This window comes from Pleurodeles waltl, chromosome 10 (genome assembly GCF_031143425.1).
Source record: "Pleurodeles waltl isolate 20211129_DDA chromosome 10, aPleWal1.hap1.20221129, whole genome shotgun sequence".
Lineage (NCBI taxonomy): Eukaryota > Metazoa > Chordata > Amphibia > Caudata > Salamandridae > Pleurodeles > Pleurodeles waltl.
In genome coordinates, this window is record NC_090449.1 from 36219367 (window position 1) to 36235424 (window position 16058).

The 16058-nt window shown below is 50.4% G+C and overlaps 1 protein-coding gene across 1 annotated transcript in view; it reads right to left on the reverse strand.

Moving 5' to 3' along the window:
• The window catches only part of NDUFB11 (NADH:ubiquinone oxidoreductase subunit B11), a 224545-nt gene that overhangs the window by 135639 nt on the left and 72848 nt on the right, over nucleotides 1-16058 (reverse strand). The window contains exon 2 of the mRNA XM_069209590.1: nucleotides 11917-12047. Coding sequence (XP_069065691.1) covers nucleotides 11917-12047 — 131 coding nt within the window. The remainder of the gene's footprint in view (nucleotides 1-11916; nucleotides 12048-16058) is intronic.

Consider the following 16058-nt stretch of genomic DNA (forward strand, 5'->3'; position numbering starts at 1 on the left):
CATGAATGGATTCACTATTTCATTTCCTGCGGTGGCCGGCTGCCCTAGCATGAACAGACCCACTATTTCATTACCTGTGGTGGCCGGCTGCCCTAGCATGAACGCATCAACTATTTCATTTCCTGTGGTGGCCGGTTGCCCTTGCATGAATGGATCCACTATTTAATTTCCTGTGGTGGCCGGCTGCCCTGGCATGAACGCCTCTAAAATATAATTTCCTGTGGTGGCCGCCTGCCCTAGCAGGAACGGACCCACTATTTCACTTCCTGTGGTGGCCGGCTGCCCTAGCATGAACGGATCCACTATATCATTTTCTGTAGTGGCCGGCTGCCCTAGCATGAACTGATTTACTGTTTCATTTCCTGTGGTGGCCGGCTGCCCTAGCATGAACAGATTCACTATTTCATTTCATGTGGTGGCCGGCTGCCCTAGCATGAACACATCTAAAATTTCATTTCCTGTGGTGGCCGGCTGCCATAGCATGAATGGATCCACTATTTAATTTCATGTGGTGGCCGGCTGCCGTAGCAAGAACAGATGCACTATTTGATTTCCTGTGGTGGCCGGCTGCCCTAGCATGAATGGATCCACTATTTCATTACCTATGGGGGCCGGCTAGCCTAGCATGAACAGATCTACTATTTCATTACCTGTGGTGGCCTGCTGCCCTAGCATGAACAGATTCACTATTTCATTTCCTGTGGCAGCTAGCTGCCCCAGCATGAACGGATTCACCATTTACTTTCCTATGGCTGGTAGAGGCCTGAGCATGAATGGATTCACAATTTACTTTCCTGTGGCAGCCGGAGGCCTAAGCATCAACGGATTCACCATTTATTTTCCTGTGGCAGGTGACTGCCCTAGCATGAACAGTCTCACCATCTACTTTTCTGTGATGGTAAACTGTCCTAGCATGAACTGTCTACCCTAGCATGAACTGATTCACTATTTACTTTCATGCGGAAGCCAGCTGCCTGAGCATGAAAGGATTTATTTACTTTCCTGTGGTGGACGACTGCCCTAGCATAAATGGATTCACCATTTACTTTCTTATGGTGGCCAGCTGCCCTAGCATGAACTGATTCGCCATTTACTTTACTGTGATGGGTGGCTGCCCTAACATGAACTGATTCACCATCTAGATTCCTGTGGTGGCAGGCTGCCCTAGTATGAACTGATTCACCATTTATTTTCCTGTGGCAGCCGGCTGCCCTATCATGAACTTATTCATTATTTATTTTCCTGTGGCAGTCGACTGCCGTATCATAAACTGGCTGTCGTAGCACAAATTAATTCACTGTATAATTTCCTGTGACAGAGGCTGCCCGAACATGAACGGCTACACCATTTTCTTCCCTATGGATGCTGGCTGCCCTAGAATGCACAGATTCATCACTTACTTTTCTATGACGGCCGCCTGCCTCAGCAGGAACGGATTTCCCTTTTACTTTTCGGTGACTGACAGCTACCCTAGCATGAATGGACTCACCAGTTACTTACCTGTGGTGGACTGCTCTCTTAGCATGAACTGGCTGCCTCAGCATGAACTGATTAACCATTTAGTTTCCCATGACCGCGGGCTGTTCTAACATGAAGAGATTCATCATTTACTTTCCTGTGGCAGCTGAGTGCGCTAGCATATATGGATTCACCATTTACTTTCCTGTGGCCACCAAGTGCTCTAGCATACATGGATTCACCATTTACTTTCCTGTGGCGGTCAGCTAATCAAGCATATCTGGCCGCCTTAACATGAACAGGTTCATCATTTACTTTCCTGTGACAGCCGACTGCTCTAGCATACATGGATTCACCATTTACTTTCCTGTGGCAGCCGAGTGCTCTAGCATACATGGATTCACCATTTACTTTCCTGTGGCAGTCAGCTGCTCAACCAAATCTGTCCACCCTAACATGAACAGGTCCACCATTTACTTTCCTGTGATAGCGGAGTGCTCCAGCATACATCGATGCACCATTTACTTTCTGGTGGTGGTCAGCTGCTCTAGCATATCTAGCTGCCCTAACATGAACAGGTCCACCATTTACTTTCCTGTGACAGCAGAGTGCTCCAGCATACATGGGTTCATCATTTACTTTCCGGTGGCAGCCGAGTACTCTAGCATAAATGGATTCACCATTTACTTTCCTGTTGTGGTCAGCTGCTCTAGCATATCCTGCTGCCCTAAAATGAACAGGTTCACCATTTACTTCCCTGTGGTGGTCAGCTGCTCTAGCATATCTAGCTGCCCTAACATGAACAGGTTCACCATTTACTTTGCTGTGGTGGCCAGCAGCCCTAGCATGAATGGATTTACAATTTACTTTCCTGTGGCGGTTGCCTGAGCTATATGTTCCTGCCAGTATCTGGCACGAGAGGGTGAACTGAGACAGGTAGAACAGGAACTGGGGGAGGTGGCAAGTGAAGGACGCTCCTGCCATTGTGAAGGATGGCCCATCAAACATCATGTGCAGACTGGGGGACACAGGACACTTGTTCACATGACTGCTGCATTGGCTATGGCAAGACCTGTAGTCACCTCGTGGTGCCTAGCAGTCTGTGTTCATAGATAGAGAAAAAAGACTAGCACAGTATCCTCAGTAAGCAGTCTAGGAACGGCCCTAAAACTTCAGGACAAGCTCGTCCCTCAGTATAGATTACCAGAACCATTGGCCATCTTCTGCAGATCTCAGTTTGTCCAAGCAACCATGTCCAGGATTTTCCTCCATCAGGTGCCATGGTGTGGATATGCACATGGCTGCCATGAGGAGCAACAGACTGCCCCCCCCCCCCCCTCTTTTCAGACAGTGGTACTAGGTGCACCAGAGTCAGGGCCACGGCAGAGGGAAGGAGGCTCGACATGCATGCCCTCTTGCAATGCCACACACACTGCATGTGCCTGAAGTTATTCGACTGGGGGGCCGACACAGGAGAGTGGTGGGAGTGATGGGGAAGTGTTGTCTGACTTAGGGACAAGGAGGCAGAGCTGGAAAAGGAGGCGGGCAGCAGTGGGTATGAGTGGAACAGACGAATGACAGCACGCTTGGTTGGTTCATTCATTCATTCCAACTCTGTACCATCCCTCCTCGCACATCACTCCCAGCCACGGGAGAAGGGTACACTGCCAGGATGGGACATCAGATGCATCTACGATGTTAGCACATTACAAGGTGGCTGGTGGCCGCTTTCAGCCCAACGTGGACCACAGCGAAGGGTGGCTGCGAGGCCGATGACAAACCATGGGAGATGAAGGCTGTGTCAGGGGCCCGGGTGCAAGTAGTCCACACGCCACCAACAGCCAGCCTTGCTCTCGTGGTACTGAAGGGGCAGGACCCTAATGGGGTTCAGAAGCTGTAGGTCAAGTAAAGCAAAGGAGGGGGCGAAGCTTGGTTAGTAAGATTGGGGTGGGGAGGGAGGGGGGGGGGGGGGGGGAATTCAGATTTCCCAAAAATCACGCACGCATATATTGTTGCAATACTATATCTGAGAAGCAGGACGGGGGTGGGGGGGGGTGCTGGAAAGAGACCAGTGCGGATTGTCAGTGGTATTTAAAATATTGAGTAAAATATCTTTTTTTTTTAAGAACTTCTAAACTGAGAGGAGAGAGCGCGTGTGTGTTCTAGACAATCTGTGCATCTAAAAATCCTGGGTGAAATCCGACAGAGACCTCATCATACCCGACTAAAAGCACCCGTACCCAACTATTTATTACAAAGTATACTTGTTTGGGGGGGGGGTGGAACGCCCCAAACACCCCCCTGAAGCTACGCCCCTAGCAAAGAAGGCTTCACCCACCTACTAACGGCAGAGCTGGTACACGTGGCTCTGCGCCGGTGGGGGGGGTGAGATCAGCTGCCCTGCCAGGTCTGCCCAGGGGGGTGGCACTGCCCAGCCCACCACGAGAGGCACACAGAGACTGTACATCCTCCACACCATGCTAGGCCAGAGGTGCAATCCTGCTCCTGAAACATGTCCGTGTTCTGGCAGGCTGGATGCAAAGGAGCTCTGGCAGCAAATGAGACGGCTCTCAGCCAAGAGGAAAAAAACACAGAACTCATTAAGAAAATGTGCTTAATTACTGCATAAAGAGGACAGGGGCGGCTTAAGCAAAGCACGGATTCACAGCCCAAAGAAATTACACTTCCTTAAAAACAAAAGCCAGAACTATTTTTATAACACAAGATGTGCTTGCAAACAGAAGAGGATGTTTTTGAAAAAGGGGTATTTAAATACACTGTAGCACTCGGAGGGAGCCAACAGGGCTGGGGTGGGGCAATGAACCAGCCGGGGGCTGGCCGCCCACCGTCCCCTGGACCTGAGACTCGAAGGGTTCTAACCTCACTGGCTGCAAGCTTCACCCACCAGCGCCAAGAGCGCCCCTCTAGGCGCACGAGGTCAGAGGGTGTCCAAAGTGAGAGGGCTGCTGGCGAGCAGAGGGAATGGCCTACCGCCCGGAGCCATGCTGTGGACGAACAGCGGTGATCAGGGCACAATATAACAGGATGCGACCGAGTACCAAACTCCCACTTATAGCATCTGAAACGCGTCATCTGGACGCACTGCTTGCTGGGCCATAAAAAACCCCAATGCAAGCCCTGGACCGGCGCCCATCAGAAGGCCTCCCGTGTTCTCCTCGTATCCCCGTTCAGGGGTTCCCAACCTGTGGTCGGGAGACCCCTGGGTTCCGAGAAGCCTCCTGGGGGGGGGGGGGGGGGGGGGGGGGGGGGGAGGCGCGACTGCTTAGAAAATTAACTAATATTAGCAGATTAATAAAGTGTAAAGAAATAAAGTGGCTAAATGTACAACTGAAAATTGTACCACTTACTGGAAATGTCAAGTAATTTTAAATTGGAGCCTAAAAATTAAATTAGTGTCTTCAGATTGATGCAGGTGCATCAAACAGAATGTAGTATGGATGATGTGTGGCTCCAATTGAATTTAGAAAAGCTCCAACTTTCCTATTTTTTTTTTTAATGTAATTTGTTCGCAAATTAAATAAAACGTGTTATCATTTGGGTATGTGTTTGATTGAATGCTTGTTTCTCTATTTTTTAGGTCGATCGCGCAAGTGCTCTGACATGTAATCTGTGGAATTTTAACCACGCCCACCGCACACCCATCACTATCACCTGTTTGTGGGCTTGCCTTTCAAAAATCCTTTATCATCATTGGTAAATGCTTTACTTTTCTCCTTCCTTGGGACAATTTTGTTACCCCCATGGCCATCGACCTTCTTACATGGATGATTGCCCATCTGAGTGCAAGCAAACTTCTTTTTGCTTTTGTGACTCTCCTTTTCGCTCACGGCGGCTGTGGCACTTTGAATTGGCTTGCTCATGTCAACTGTTTTACTTTTCAATTTCAATTTATGTGGCAAGAAAAGTCCAGTTAGGTGTTTACAACGCTAATAACTTTAACTCAAGCAAACACGATACCCATTGCATTGCAAATGCTTGTTGGTTTATTTTTTTGAGGTTGAAATCATCAAACAGTGTTTAGGGTAGAGTCCACTTCCAGTAATGACTCAGTAGGGTGTCCCAGATTCCAATAATGGTTCAGTGGGGGTCCCCGGGTTCCTGTAATGATAAAGTGGGGGTTCGCAAAAGTCAAAAGGTTGGTAACTACTGTCCTAGTTGGTGGGCCCGTCACTCATTCATCTGTTCAACTAACACCCCACTTTAGAGCAAAGAGCTTTGAGCCAGCTGAGGTGGAGCAGTTTCAGATTCAATAACAGGCTTTTGCATTTTAAAATACAGAATGTTAGATTTCGTGTTCTTCGTATGCTATTTCCCGATAATTCACACTGAGCTTCTTGGACAAGGTAAGTAATCACATTCTGAAACTACACAGGAAGCGAATTCACCCAGTGCCAGGACCCACAGCTGATGAATAAACATGAGAATGTTCATATGCAAATAGTCCCTGCCAAGCGAATGGGCTACACATGCGTGTGTCTTCAGGAGGATGCTGCACGCTGCCAGTTACTTCTGATGCCAAACCTTCCCTGTCTTTCATTAGTCTGGGACAGCGCCAAACACACCAGCCAGGCTCCGGCACCAAATATATCCTGGCACACATCTGTCCCAGCAAGTTATTCTGAGGCACTGTCACGGCGCAGGGCCTGTTGTGTGACGTGCCTGGAAGCCAGGGCACTGCTTGTGAGGCACCCGTAGATCATTATTAAACTGCATCTGCAGGAAGAATCACATTTAGGCCACTGCTTCCAATTCACAACACTGCCAATCCAGAATCAATTCAGACAACCACTGTGTCATAATTAGTACTGGGGCACGAGTTGAACAAATCCAACAATCCCAACCCACCTCAAAGCCCAGCCGAATCACCACATAGTAGGAGCTGTACGGATGAGTGCAGATGTCGACTATAGCACATAATACTCCGGTTCAGAGGGGGGAGCACCCTAAAGCGGAAGGGGTAAGATGTGCTGAGATGTCACACAGAAGTGGTACGGGGCAGTGGTAAGCCAGGTAGTCCTTATGTTCAAGGGAGTGTTTGCAACGCTGGGGTAACATGGGTGAGCCAGTTAGAGTGTGTATACGCTTTCATGGTCCTGATCCCCCAACAAGAAGGCCTCATCTTCGGCTCCACCCCCTATGCATGGGATGATTCCTGGTGGCCTGCCACTCTCTGAACCGCTCAGGCTCCCACCGACCATGCACGCAACCTAGGGTTCATCCTGGACCCCTCACTATCCATGACCCAGCAAGTCAACGCCATCTCCTCCTCCTCCTGCTTCAACAACCCTCCACATTACAAATGGACACCCACTGAAACCAGAAGAACAGGCACCCAAGCCCTTGTAAGCAGCAAACTGGACTATGGCAATGCCCTCTACAAAGGAACCACGGCCAAACTCCAGAAGAGGCTGCAACGCATCCAGAACGCCTCTGCACACCTCACCCTGGACATCCCCCGCCACTGCCACATCACTGACCACCTGAAAAACCTGCACTGGCTCCCAGTCAACAAGAGAATCACCTTCAAACTCCTCACCCACGCTCACAAAGCACTGCACAACACCAGACCAGAATATCTCAGACGACTCTCCTTCTACACCCCGATCCGGAATCCCTGCTCCGCAGACCTATCCCTCGCAACCGTCCCACGCGTCTGTAGAACTACAACCGGCGGTAGATCATTCTTGCACCTCTCTGCCAAAACGTGGAACACTCTTTCCACCCACCTCTGCCAGACCAAAGACCTCCGTACCTTCAGGAAACTTCTCAAGACCTGGCTGTTCGGGCAGTAGCAGCACCCCCTCCCCCACCTTCTCCCCACTCATCACCTTGAGACCCTCACGGGTGAGTAGTGCGCTTTACAAATCCCTGATTGATTGATTGATCGTTCTCCTGCCTGCGGTCATCTCATGAACCTTCCCAAGTCCTGGCTGTTTCCATCAGGACCCTCCCCTCTTGGGTTCCCGCATAACAGCCATACTCTCATCCTCTGTCCAGCGCTTCAGATCACTGCGTCATTTTCCTACCTGGGAACTTTTAATATTCTTTCAATGCATAGCTATCTGTCTTTTAGCCAATGTTAGTGCTAGGTCCGCAAAGTTCAGTGTCACCTTTCGTTTGGCCATGACTGCCATGCTTTTCACTCTCCACCATCACAGACAATAAGGCTTACCATGGCCAGATGTTTTTGGACTATTATTATGAATGGAAGGTAAACTACAATCTATTATAGGACAAGTATGCTTTACATATGGTTGCTTTTCTTCTGATCAGGCCTTGAGAAAGTATTGATGACAAAACACGTGTCGGCTGTAAATCACATATTGGAATCATAGTGGTTTGTGAAGAATAAATCCTAAGAAGGACCAATATGTGTTCAATATTTTATGTACTTCTCATATATAGCCTAGACTACATGGACTGCTGCAGTGTGCCCTGGTAATCTATGAAAACCCATCTAGTCCTAATTGGAATTTATCCAGTCGGGCAAATTACACTCTTGGTGGTTGGGTGTGAACACCAGGACGGCACATTACAGTTTTCCCCAACATATCGTTCTGGTGTTTGGGATGTGCGAACCAAAAAGCATAACCACCATTATTTTGTAAATTACCTAGCAAAAAGCATTAAGGGCAAGGATAAGTTGCATTTCTTAACGGTCCAAATCGCTATTCTGGGCCCTTAAGAAAGGCAAAATGAGCTTTTCAGATGTGCAAAGTCCTTTAGGGAATCACAAATTGCGATTTCTACCTAGTAAAAATCGCAATTCGCAATCCTCTGAATAGGAAATCACAAATAAGGATTACCTATTTTTGATTCCCATTCAGATGTACAAAGCACTTCCTAAATGCGAATTGAGCATTTAGGAAATGCACTTACCATTGACTAAGTCAACGGTAACCATGTGAAATTTGAAAGAAAAAGAAAAAAAAAAAAAAAAAAAAAGACCCCAAAATCTTTTTTTAAAGTGCAATAAAGCACACAAATGACCCTTGGGCATATGCGTGCTCTACATATGTACCACTTTTTTTGGGGTGCAGTTCAGGAGGGCTTTTGTCCACAGCCATCCTTGGTTTTGCATTTCCCAAATAACAATTTCCTAATCAGAAATCACTATTTGGGAAATCCAAAACCGGCCCATTGTCACACATGGCATGGGATTTCTTATTTGCGGTTTCCTAATTAAAGGAAATTGGTATCTTGGTACATAGCATTTTGCATTTCCTAAATAGCGATTTCTATGAAGTTGCTATATAGGAAACGCAAAATTGCATCTAAGTATATATGGCCCTAAGCTCCCAGGTTCGGGCTACTTTTTATAGGATCCAGAAGCAATTGGGAGACGCATCGGAGCAAGAGAGCAACCATTCAAAGCACCAGTTCATTCCAAACTCCAGCCCCGACCTACCTTGTCACCCACTTCATTTTGCTGATATACAGTAGGATTCAAAGTCGTGCCCACAAGGCCCCTATCCAGGGTAGGGTGCTGGAACTCTGAGTGCGCCACTCTGCATCTCCCCTTATTCCATACTGGCACAATCAATAAGGTATTATTTTCTCTGAATTTACTCCTGGGGGGAACTGTGGGAAGAGTAGCAAAATAATACAAGAGGATGGGCAAAGCTACCATTTGCACCAATAATGCTCATCATTATATGAGAAGCTCTACTGTGCCAAACATGGACATCCTAACACCAGGATCCTCACAGTACGCCAGTTATGGCCATTATATTGACAGGGATGCCTTTAAGTCAGTCATGCTCACAGTATGTGAATGATGGCAGATAGTGTGCACAACAATACTGAGAATACACAGAGTATATCAAGAATGACAATTATTATCCAAGGGTTAACATTTAAACGTGGTTGTCATAAGATTCATTTGGAGAAGGCTGTCAGATTAAAGCAACACTAAGCTTGCAGGTTTTAGAGGTAATTGTGGCTGGGTAAGTGCAAGGCATCAAGTGTATTCTGCCATGCTGCAGGCAGACAGAGCTGTCTCACTAGAGGAAGGCTTCATGCCTTCATTAATGTGTTGAACCCATGGTTGAGGAGAACATGAAAGGGTATGCTGGATCAAGGCCTCAGTTATAGCCCTCAAGAATGATCTTGCATTTAACGTGTTAGGACGCCTCTTTAGGAGGGCTGCCTCACAAAGTGTATGTTTCTTAGGATATGCAGTGGAGGCGGGCGCATGCAGCGAAGCTCTGGTCACCATGCCCAGTCCCTCAAGTGCAGTGTGTTCATCCAAATGAAATTAACCTGGCACTTCTAACTTTTTCACATCTAAAAAGCACCCGAGTTTATATAAAGTGCTACATAAGGTGATGCAACAGATAATCAATTAGCTTTCCTAGTCTGTGCTCGAGTGTCTTTATTTAATAATTTCACATCTGATATCCACCTTTTCAAAGCATCCCCCTGCTGTGCCTAGAATGCTGCGTAAATCCGGAAAGTGATGCAAAACCAGCAGGATAGCTTGGTTTGTTAAGCGTCTCCTGAAAAAAGATGCATTGATTTACTGTTATTATGTGGCATGGCCATTAAATTTAAATGTTATTGTCACACTCGGCTGCAGCAGGGCTCATTTAAAAATGCTGATTATAGCATTTTCAGACCCTCTGTTTTATTGATAGGCATTCAAATGTGTGCCGATACTCATACCCCTCAGAAGATGGTTATTGCGACAGGTATTCCCCTGCTTGTTACGTAGGCGTGGCACCCCTGCCCTGAGTGCCCAACAGGTGTATGCCTGGCATCCTGCATTTTCATAAAGGCCCTGGCATAAGGGTAATCTAGCATGTTTGAAAAGGCCTAGGCCTGGCTCGGACTATGAGATATTCTGCCCCTGTCCTGGGACCTGGGGTGGCACACCAAGCATGCCCTCATTACTGGCAGTGCACTTCTGTCCCTGGTGTGGGTTTAGAAACATAGATGCCCGTAGTGACAGCATACCGGTAATCAAACAACCAAGTTTGTGACCAGACCTTTTTGTGTTGGTCACTTGGGTTGAGGCACACTGCCCATGTGTTTTAAGTTCCGCTTTATGAGTTTCCCCCGATACTTGTACTGACATCCAAAGTGTGTGTTAATCATGCATGCATGCATGCATGCATGCATGTGTAGCCAGTGTAACAGATGCAAGGGGTGTGAACGAGCCAGAATATGCAGGCCAGTGGGACCAATTTTGGACACTCCTAGACTAGCACACCATGGATGGCGAGGACTATGCTCCAAATTGAAATGTTTTGCAGACACTCCTGAGCTGAAGTGAGACAAGTAGAGATGGGGCTCTTTTAGATATTTTATTAGGTCTTTCGGTTATCAAGGAGTTGTTAATTAGCCTCCCTGGGCACTGCCAGTTGGTGTATGGTATTAGTGAGGAGTGTGACTCCAGACCTTGTAGTGAAAGATGAGGAAGTCTCTAGGTGAGGCCTGCCCTTTAATCTTTGCAGCACATATTCCCTGTGTCCACCTCTTACTGGCCGCTCATACTCCCTGTCTGTGTCCACCTGTGACAGGCAGCACACGTTCCCTGTCTGTGTTCACCTTTGAGGGGCAGCACATATTCCCTGTCTGTGTTCACCTGTAAGGGGCAGCACATACTCCCTGTCTGTGTCCACCTGTGAGCGGCAGCACATACTCCCTGCCTGTGTTCACCTGTGAGTGGCAGCACATACTCCCTGCCTGTGTTCACCTGTGAGTGGCAGCTCATACTCCCTGCCTGTGGTCACCTGTGAGTGGCAGCACATACTCCCTGCCTGTGGTCACCTGTGAGTGGCAGCACATACTCCCTGCCTGTGTTCATCTGTGAGCGGCAGCACATACTCCCTGCCTGTGTTCATCTGTGAGCGGCAGCACATACTCCCTGCCTGTGTTCACCTGTGAGTGGCAGCACATACTCCCTGCCTGTGGTCACCTGTGAGTGGCAGCACATACTCCCTGCCTGTGTTCATCTGTGAGCGGCAGCACATACTCCCTGCCTGTGTTCATCTGTGAGCGGCAGCACATACTCCCTGCCTGTGTTCGCCTGTGGGCGGAAGCACATACTCCCTGCCTGTGTTCACCTGTGAGCGGCAGCACATATTCCCTGCCTGTGTTCACCTGTGACAGGCAGCACATACTCCCTGCCTGTGTTCACCTGTGACAGGCAGCACATATTCCCTTCCTGTGTTCACCTGTGAGCGGCAGCACATATTCCCTTTCTGTTTTCACCTGTGAGCGGCAGCACATATTCCCTTTCTGTTTTCACCTGTGAGCGGCAGCACATATTCCCTGCCTGTGTTCACCTGTGACAGGCAGCACATATACTCCTTGTCTGTGTCCACCGGCATGCAGCACATACTCCCTTTCTGCTCATGACTGAGGAGCTGTGTCCACCTGTAAGGGCGCGGTCACCACCCCGTACACCAGGTCCCCGCAGAAGGCGCTACTCACCCGCGGTCCGGCAGGTATCGCACGAACACCGAGCCCAGCACGATGCACAGGGAGATGCCGGTGAAGAAGGCCAGCCGCATGTTCCACAGGTCCACGTGTGGGTCATCGGAGAAGCCGTGGAAGTCGGGGTTCTGGGAAGGAGAGAAAGAAGCGTCAGTGGGTGACGGGTGCGGCAGACCGTCCAAACTGAAGAGTCGCTCATCAAGCGTCTTCTGCAGAAGCACTTAACACACCCACCGGACCCCTAAAGTTCGCACTGGGGCCTACGATGCCTGCTGTGCTCTCTGAGCTGGAAAATCTTTAACGGTGGCTCTGATGAAGCCTGTGAGAACTGTAAAGACACTTCAGCTGTCCACGGCAGGAGCCTGCACCGGTTCAAGAAGGGAAAGCGCGGCCCCTTAGGAATCGGGGCCACCGTGGCCCGAACCCTTCGCACTAGTTGTGTGTCGGGCTGGCCGGGTTCTTCCGCCCTCACACCTCGTGAGCTGTGGGGGCGGAAGTAATCGCAGGAGGAGAAAGTTGCGGCTACGACCGCCGATCCGGTGCCAGCCGCCGCGCTCCAGTGGGGGGCTACTTAAGCGCCCCTCTCCCACCCCCGGAAAGGGGTCCCTTCTTGGTGGCGCGGCGGCTGAGGATCGGACTGAACACCTCTAATGTCTGTACCCCGAAGGAGACCTGGATTCCCAAACTACAAGACTGTAATGTGTGTACAGCTCTCCCTCAGGGTACAGATATTAGAGGTGTTCACACATTACACTATTGTATTTTGGGAATACAGCTCTCCCTCAGGGTAAAGATATTAGAGGTGATCACACGTTACAGCCCTATAGTTTAGGAATACAGCTCTCCTTCAGGGAGGGTACAGATAGTGCATACCACTACACATTACAACCACCGAGTTTTAAAAATAAAAAATGACATTCGCCCTACGTATATTGCGGACTTTGAGTTTAGGAATGCACCCATCACTTTTGTGACATGGATTACAGACTCCAGTTTACAGCTATCGTCAGGTAAAGCACTACAAATGTGTTCTGTGCTGAGACGGACACACCTTAGGCTACAAGGATTATAAACTCCGAGTTTCAGGCGCAGCTATATCTCATGTTACAAATATTACAGGTCCAGGCTCCAGTAATACAGTTACCCTCGGGATTCACAGAATATGTTAGCATTGGGAATGTTTACTGACACCAATTTGCTTGTAAAACAACAATTCTCAAATATACAGCAGGTGTAGACTGAATAAGCACATGCCCCACAGTTGCCACATGCCCACACAGCTCCTGTAGCCACTGATGCTTCTTCATGCTATCCATGCCCCTTACATCAAGAAGAAAGCTGTCCCCATGAAAGGGCATGAACTTCCCAAGGGTCCCAAGCCACACAACGCTTCCCTGCAACTAAGAGATGCAACAACCCAAGCCCTCAAACCAGCACTTGGCATCACCCTGTGAATCTGCGAGGTAACAATCCACTTGCAGCTGGCACCAAGCTGGATGAAGTTTTTTGCTGGACCAGTACCCTCCGGCCTAAAATAGCTACTGCCCTAAAACCACCCACAGCAACACAGACACCAGCCTTCTAGTCCCCGGTAGAGAAAGGAGCTGTTGCTGTTCCAAAACCGGAGCAGCTAAGGCAAGGTGGAGAACCGAGCAGATGACGGTGGGAAGTGCAGGTGAGAGTCCGAGAGGTGACCCACCCTGATGGGGACACACCGCCTTCACCGATGGACACTTGAAATGTTCTCCCCACCTCCACCCTCTTTGGGTGAAGGGCAGTTTCCAGGGTCCCGTTCTGCGGCACACTGATGGTTCAGGACTCGGGCATCTCCCCTCTGGGACTCCCTTCCTCTCTCTATCAGGAACATTCAAAACCACCTGCTTTTCAGGAAATCCCTTGAGGGCTGGCTTTTCTGCATCTAGGCCCCTCGTCTGTTTTTTGGATGGCGGCAGCTGCAGCTGTGTGTTCTCTAGGTCTAGCGCTGCGAATCCCCACCACTGGGGCAGTTACGTGCTTTACAAGCTCTATAACATAACCCACTACACGTAGGTGGCACAGAGTCAGGACTCATAACCCCACCTCCCTCCCCCCAAAAATGAGCACGTGTACCAAGGCAGTCTTAACCTCCATCCTCAACCTCCGGTTGGCGGTGTCCAGTGCCAGCACCCCCCTCCCCAGTGCGATGACCCACATGGTACTTGACACAATATGAAAGGCCGCTGGGTGCAGAGAATCCAACCCTTAGATACCCGAGGAATGTCCCTCCTTGCTGCTCAGTATCCTCCCACCACAACTGCGAGGTGCCAGCGGCCCTCGACACCAAGGGCACTGAGGAGCCGGAGCAGAGTCCGATGAGGCGGAGGAACATTTCTGTAGTACCATGAAAACAGCCGCAAGTATAGCAGCAAACACGAAGGTATTCATTTAAAAGGTTCTGCTTCTTCCCCCATCCGTGAGGTTCTAGCAGCAAGAAAACTGGGGTAGGGGCAGGGGGCTGGAAAGACGGGTACAATGGCAGCGACCCCACTGACTAGTCAGGGAGCCTGTGTTTCTCGCCCCAGCTTCATTATAGACTCTCAAGCCCCCCAACGTCACCGGCAGGCGCAGCCCTGCAACGAGCCACGCGTTGTCGGTCAACGCACAGGGGTGCGCATTCCATTAAACCACAGGTGAAGAGGGAAGAGGGGCCCTTGTAATGGAAACAAGATGACCCCACCCAGTCCACCGGCCGCCACCCTGTATAACGAAGTTATGGCCCCCAGTGGGCTCCTCCATCCACCAGCCCCCTCCCCCAGGGATGTCTTTGTTGACTGAGAGCGGGAGGGACGAGCTACAGCCTGAGGGGAGGGATGGAGAGTGGAGACTGGCGAGGGATGGGAAGGCGGAGTGGCGAGGGATGGAGAGTGGGGACTGGCGAGGGATGGGAAGGCGGAGTGGCGAGGGGGACATTGAAACAGTGGTCAGGATTAAAAGAGGCCTAGGAAAAGCAACGGGGAGAGAGAGGGAACGTGCAGGACGAGCAAGGAGAGTGTATAGGGGACGCCTGGAGAGGACAGAGCGCGCGCACCGAGGGGCTCGAGGCGCGTGCAGAGGAAGCCTTTAATGGGCAGGGAATAAAGCGCAGGTCAGCGCGCGCAAGGAAGGGGTGGGCGCGTGCAGAAGAGGAAGTGCGTTTGCAGAAGAGGCGATAGAGCCCTGACCGCAGTGCGCAGAAGGGGGTTAAGGTGCATACTGAGGAAGAGGCTATGGCAGGCTCGGTGCGCGCAAGGGGTAGAGGAGGTGCGCACGTGAGCGCGCCCAGAGGACGAGTGGTTGTGGAGCCCGGACCCAAAGTGCGCAGGAAGGGTTTAAAGCGCGTCCAGAGGATGAGTGTTCACGGGACAGAGCACCAGGAAGGAGGGGGGGCAACGGGCAGGAGCATCGCGTTGTGGGAGGAGGTGGGGGCGCCTGACTAACTCCAAGGAGGGCTCGAGGTGTATAGAAAAACAAGGAAGAACGGCGGAGCCAGAAAAATAACTCGTAAGGTGAGTTACGGGGGCACCGGCAGGAGCGCGGAGGGCGAGCACCATAGAGAGGGGCACAAAGGATGGCGCACAAAGGCCCCTCTTCCAGGCGCCGAGGCAGCGGCAGAGCTCCGCAGCCGTGGGAGCCGAGGAGGGCAGGCACCGAACGGGAGACCTTGGGGCCTCGAACAAAGGCCGCCAGCGATAATGAGCCTCGTCGGCGGCTTTCATTCGCGGCTTCTTTTTCATCATCTGCAGCAAAAAGTGGGACAAGAGACCGGTGGCGGACTGGACCCGACATCTAAAGGATGCGCCTTCCAGGGTCTGTCAGCGAAGGATGGAGGCCCGGGCACGTGGCCTATCTCCTGCCGAGCCCGCCAGCCAGGCTCAAGTGTAGTACCAACCAAGACACCTCTGAAGAGGTGCCAGGCGCCAACCAAGACACCTCAGCCAGGTGCCAACCAAGACACCTCTGGAGAGGAAGCGTGGCGAAAACCAAGAGACTGCCAAAGACAGGCGCCAGCTAAGACCTCTCAGCCAGGCGCCAACCAAGACACCTGAGCCAGGCGCCAACCAAGACACCTCAGCCAGGTGCCAACCAAGACACCTCTGGAGAGCAAGCTAGGTGCCAACCAA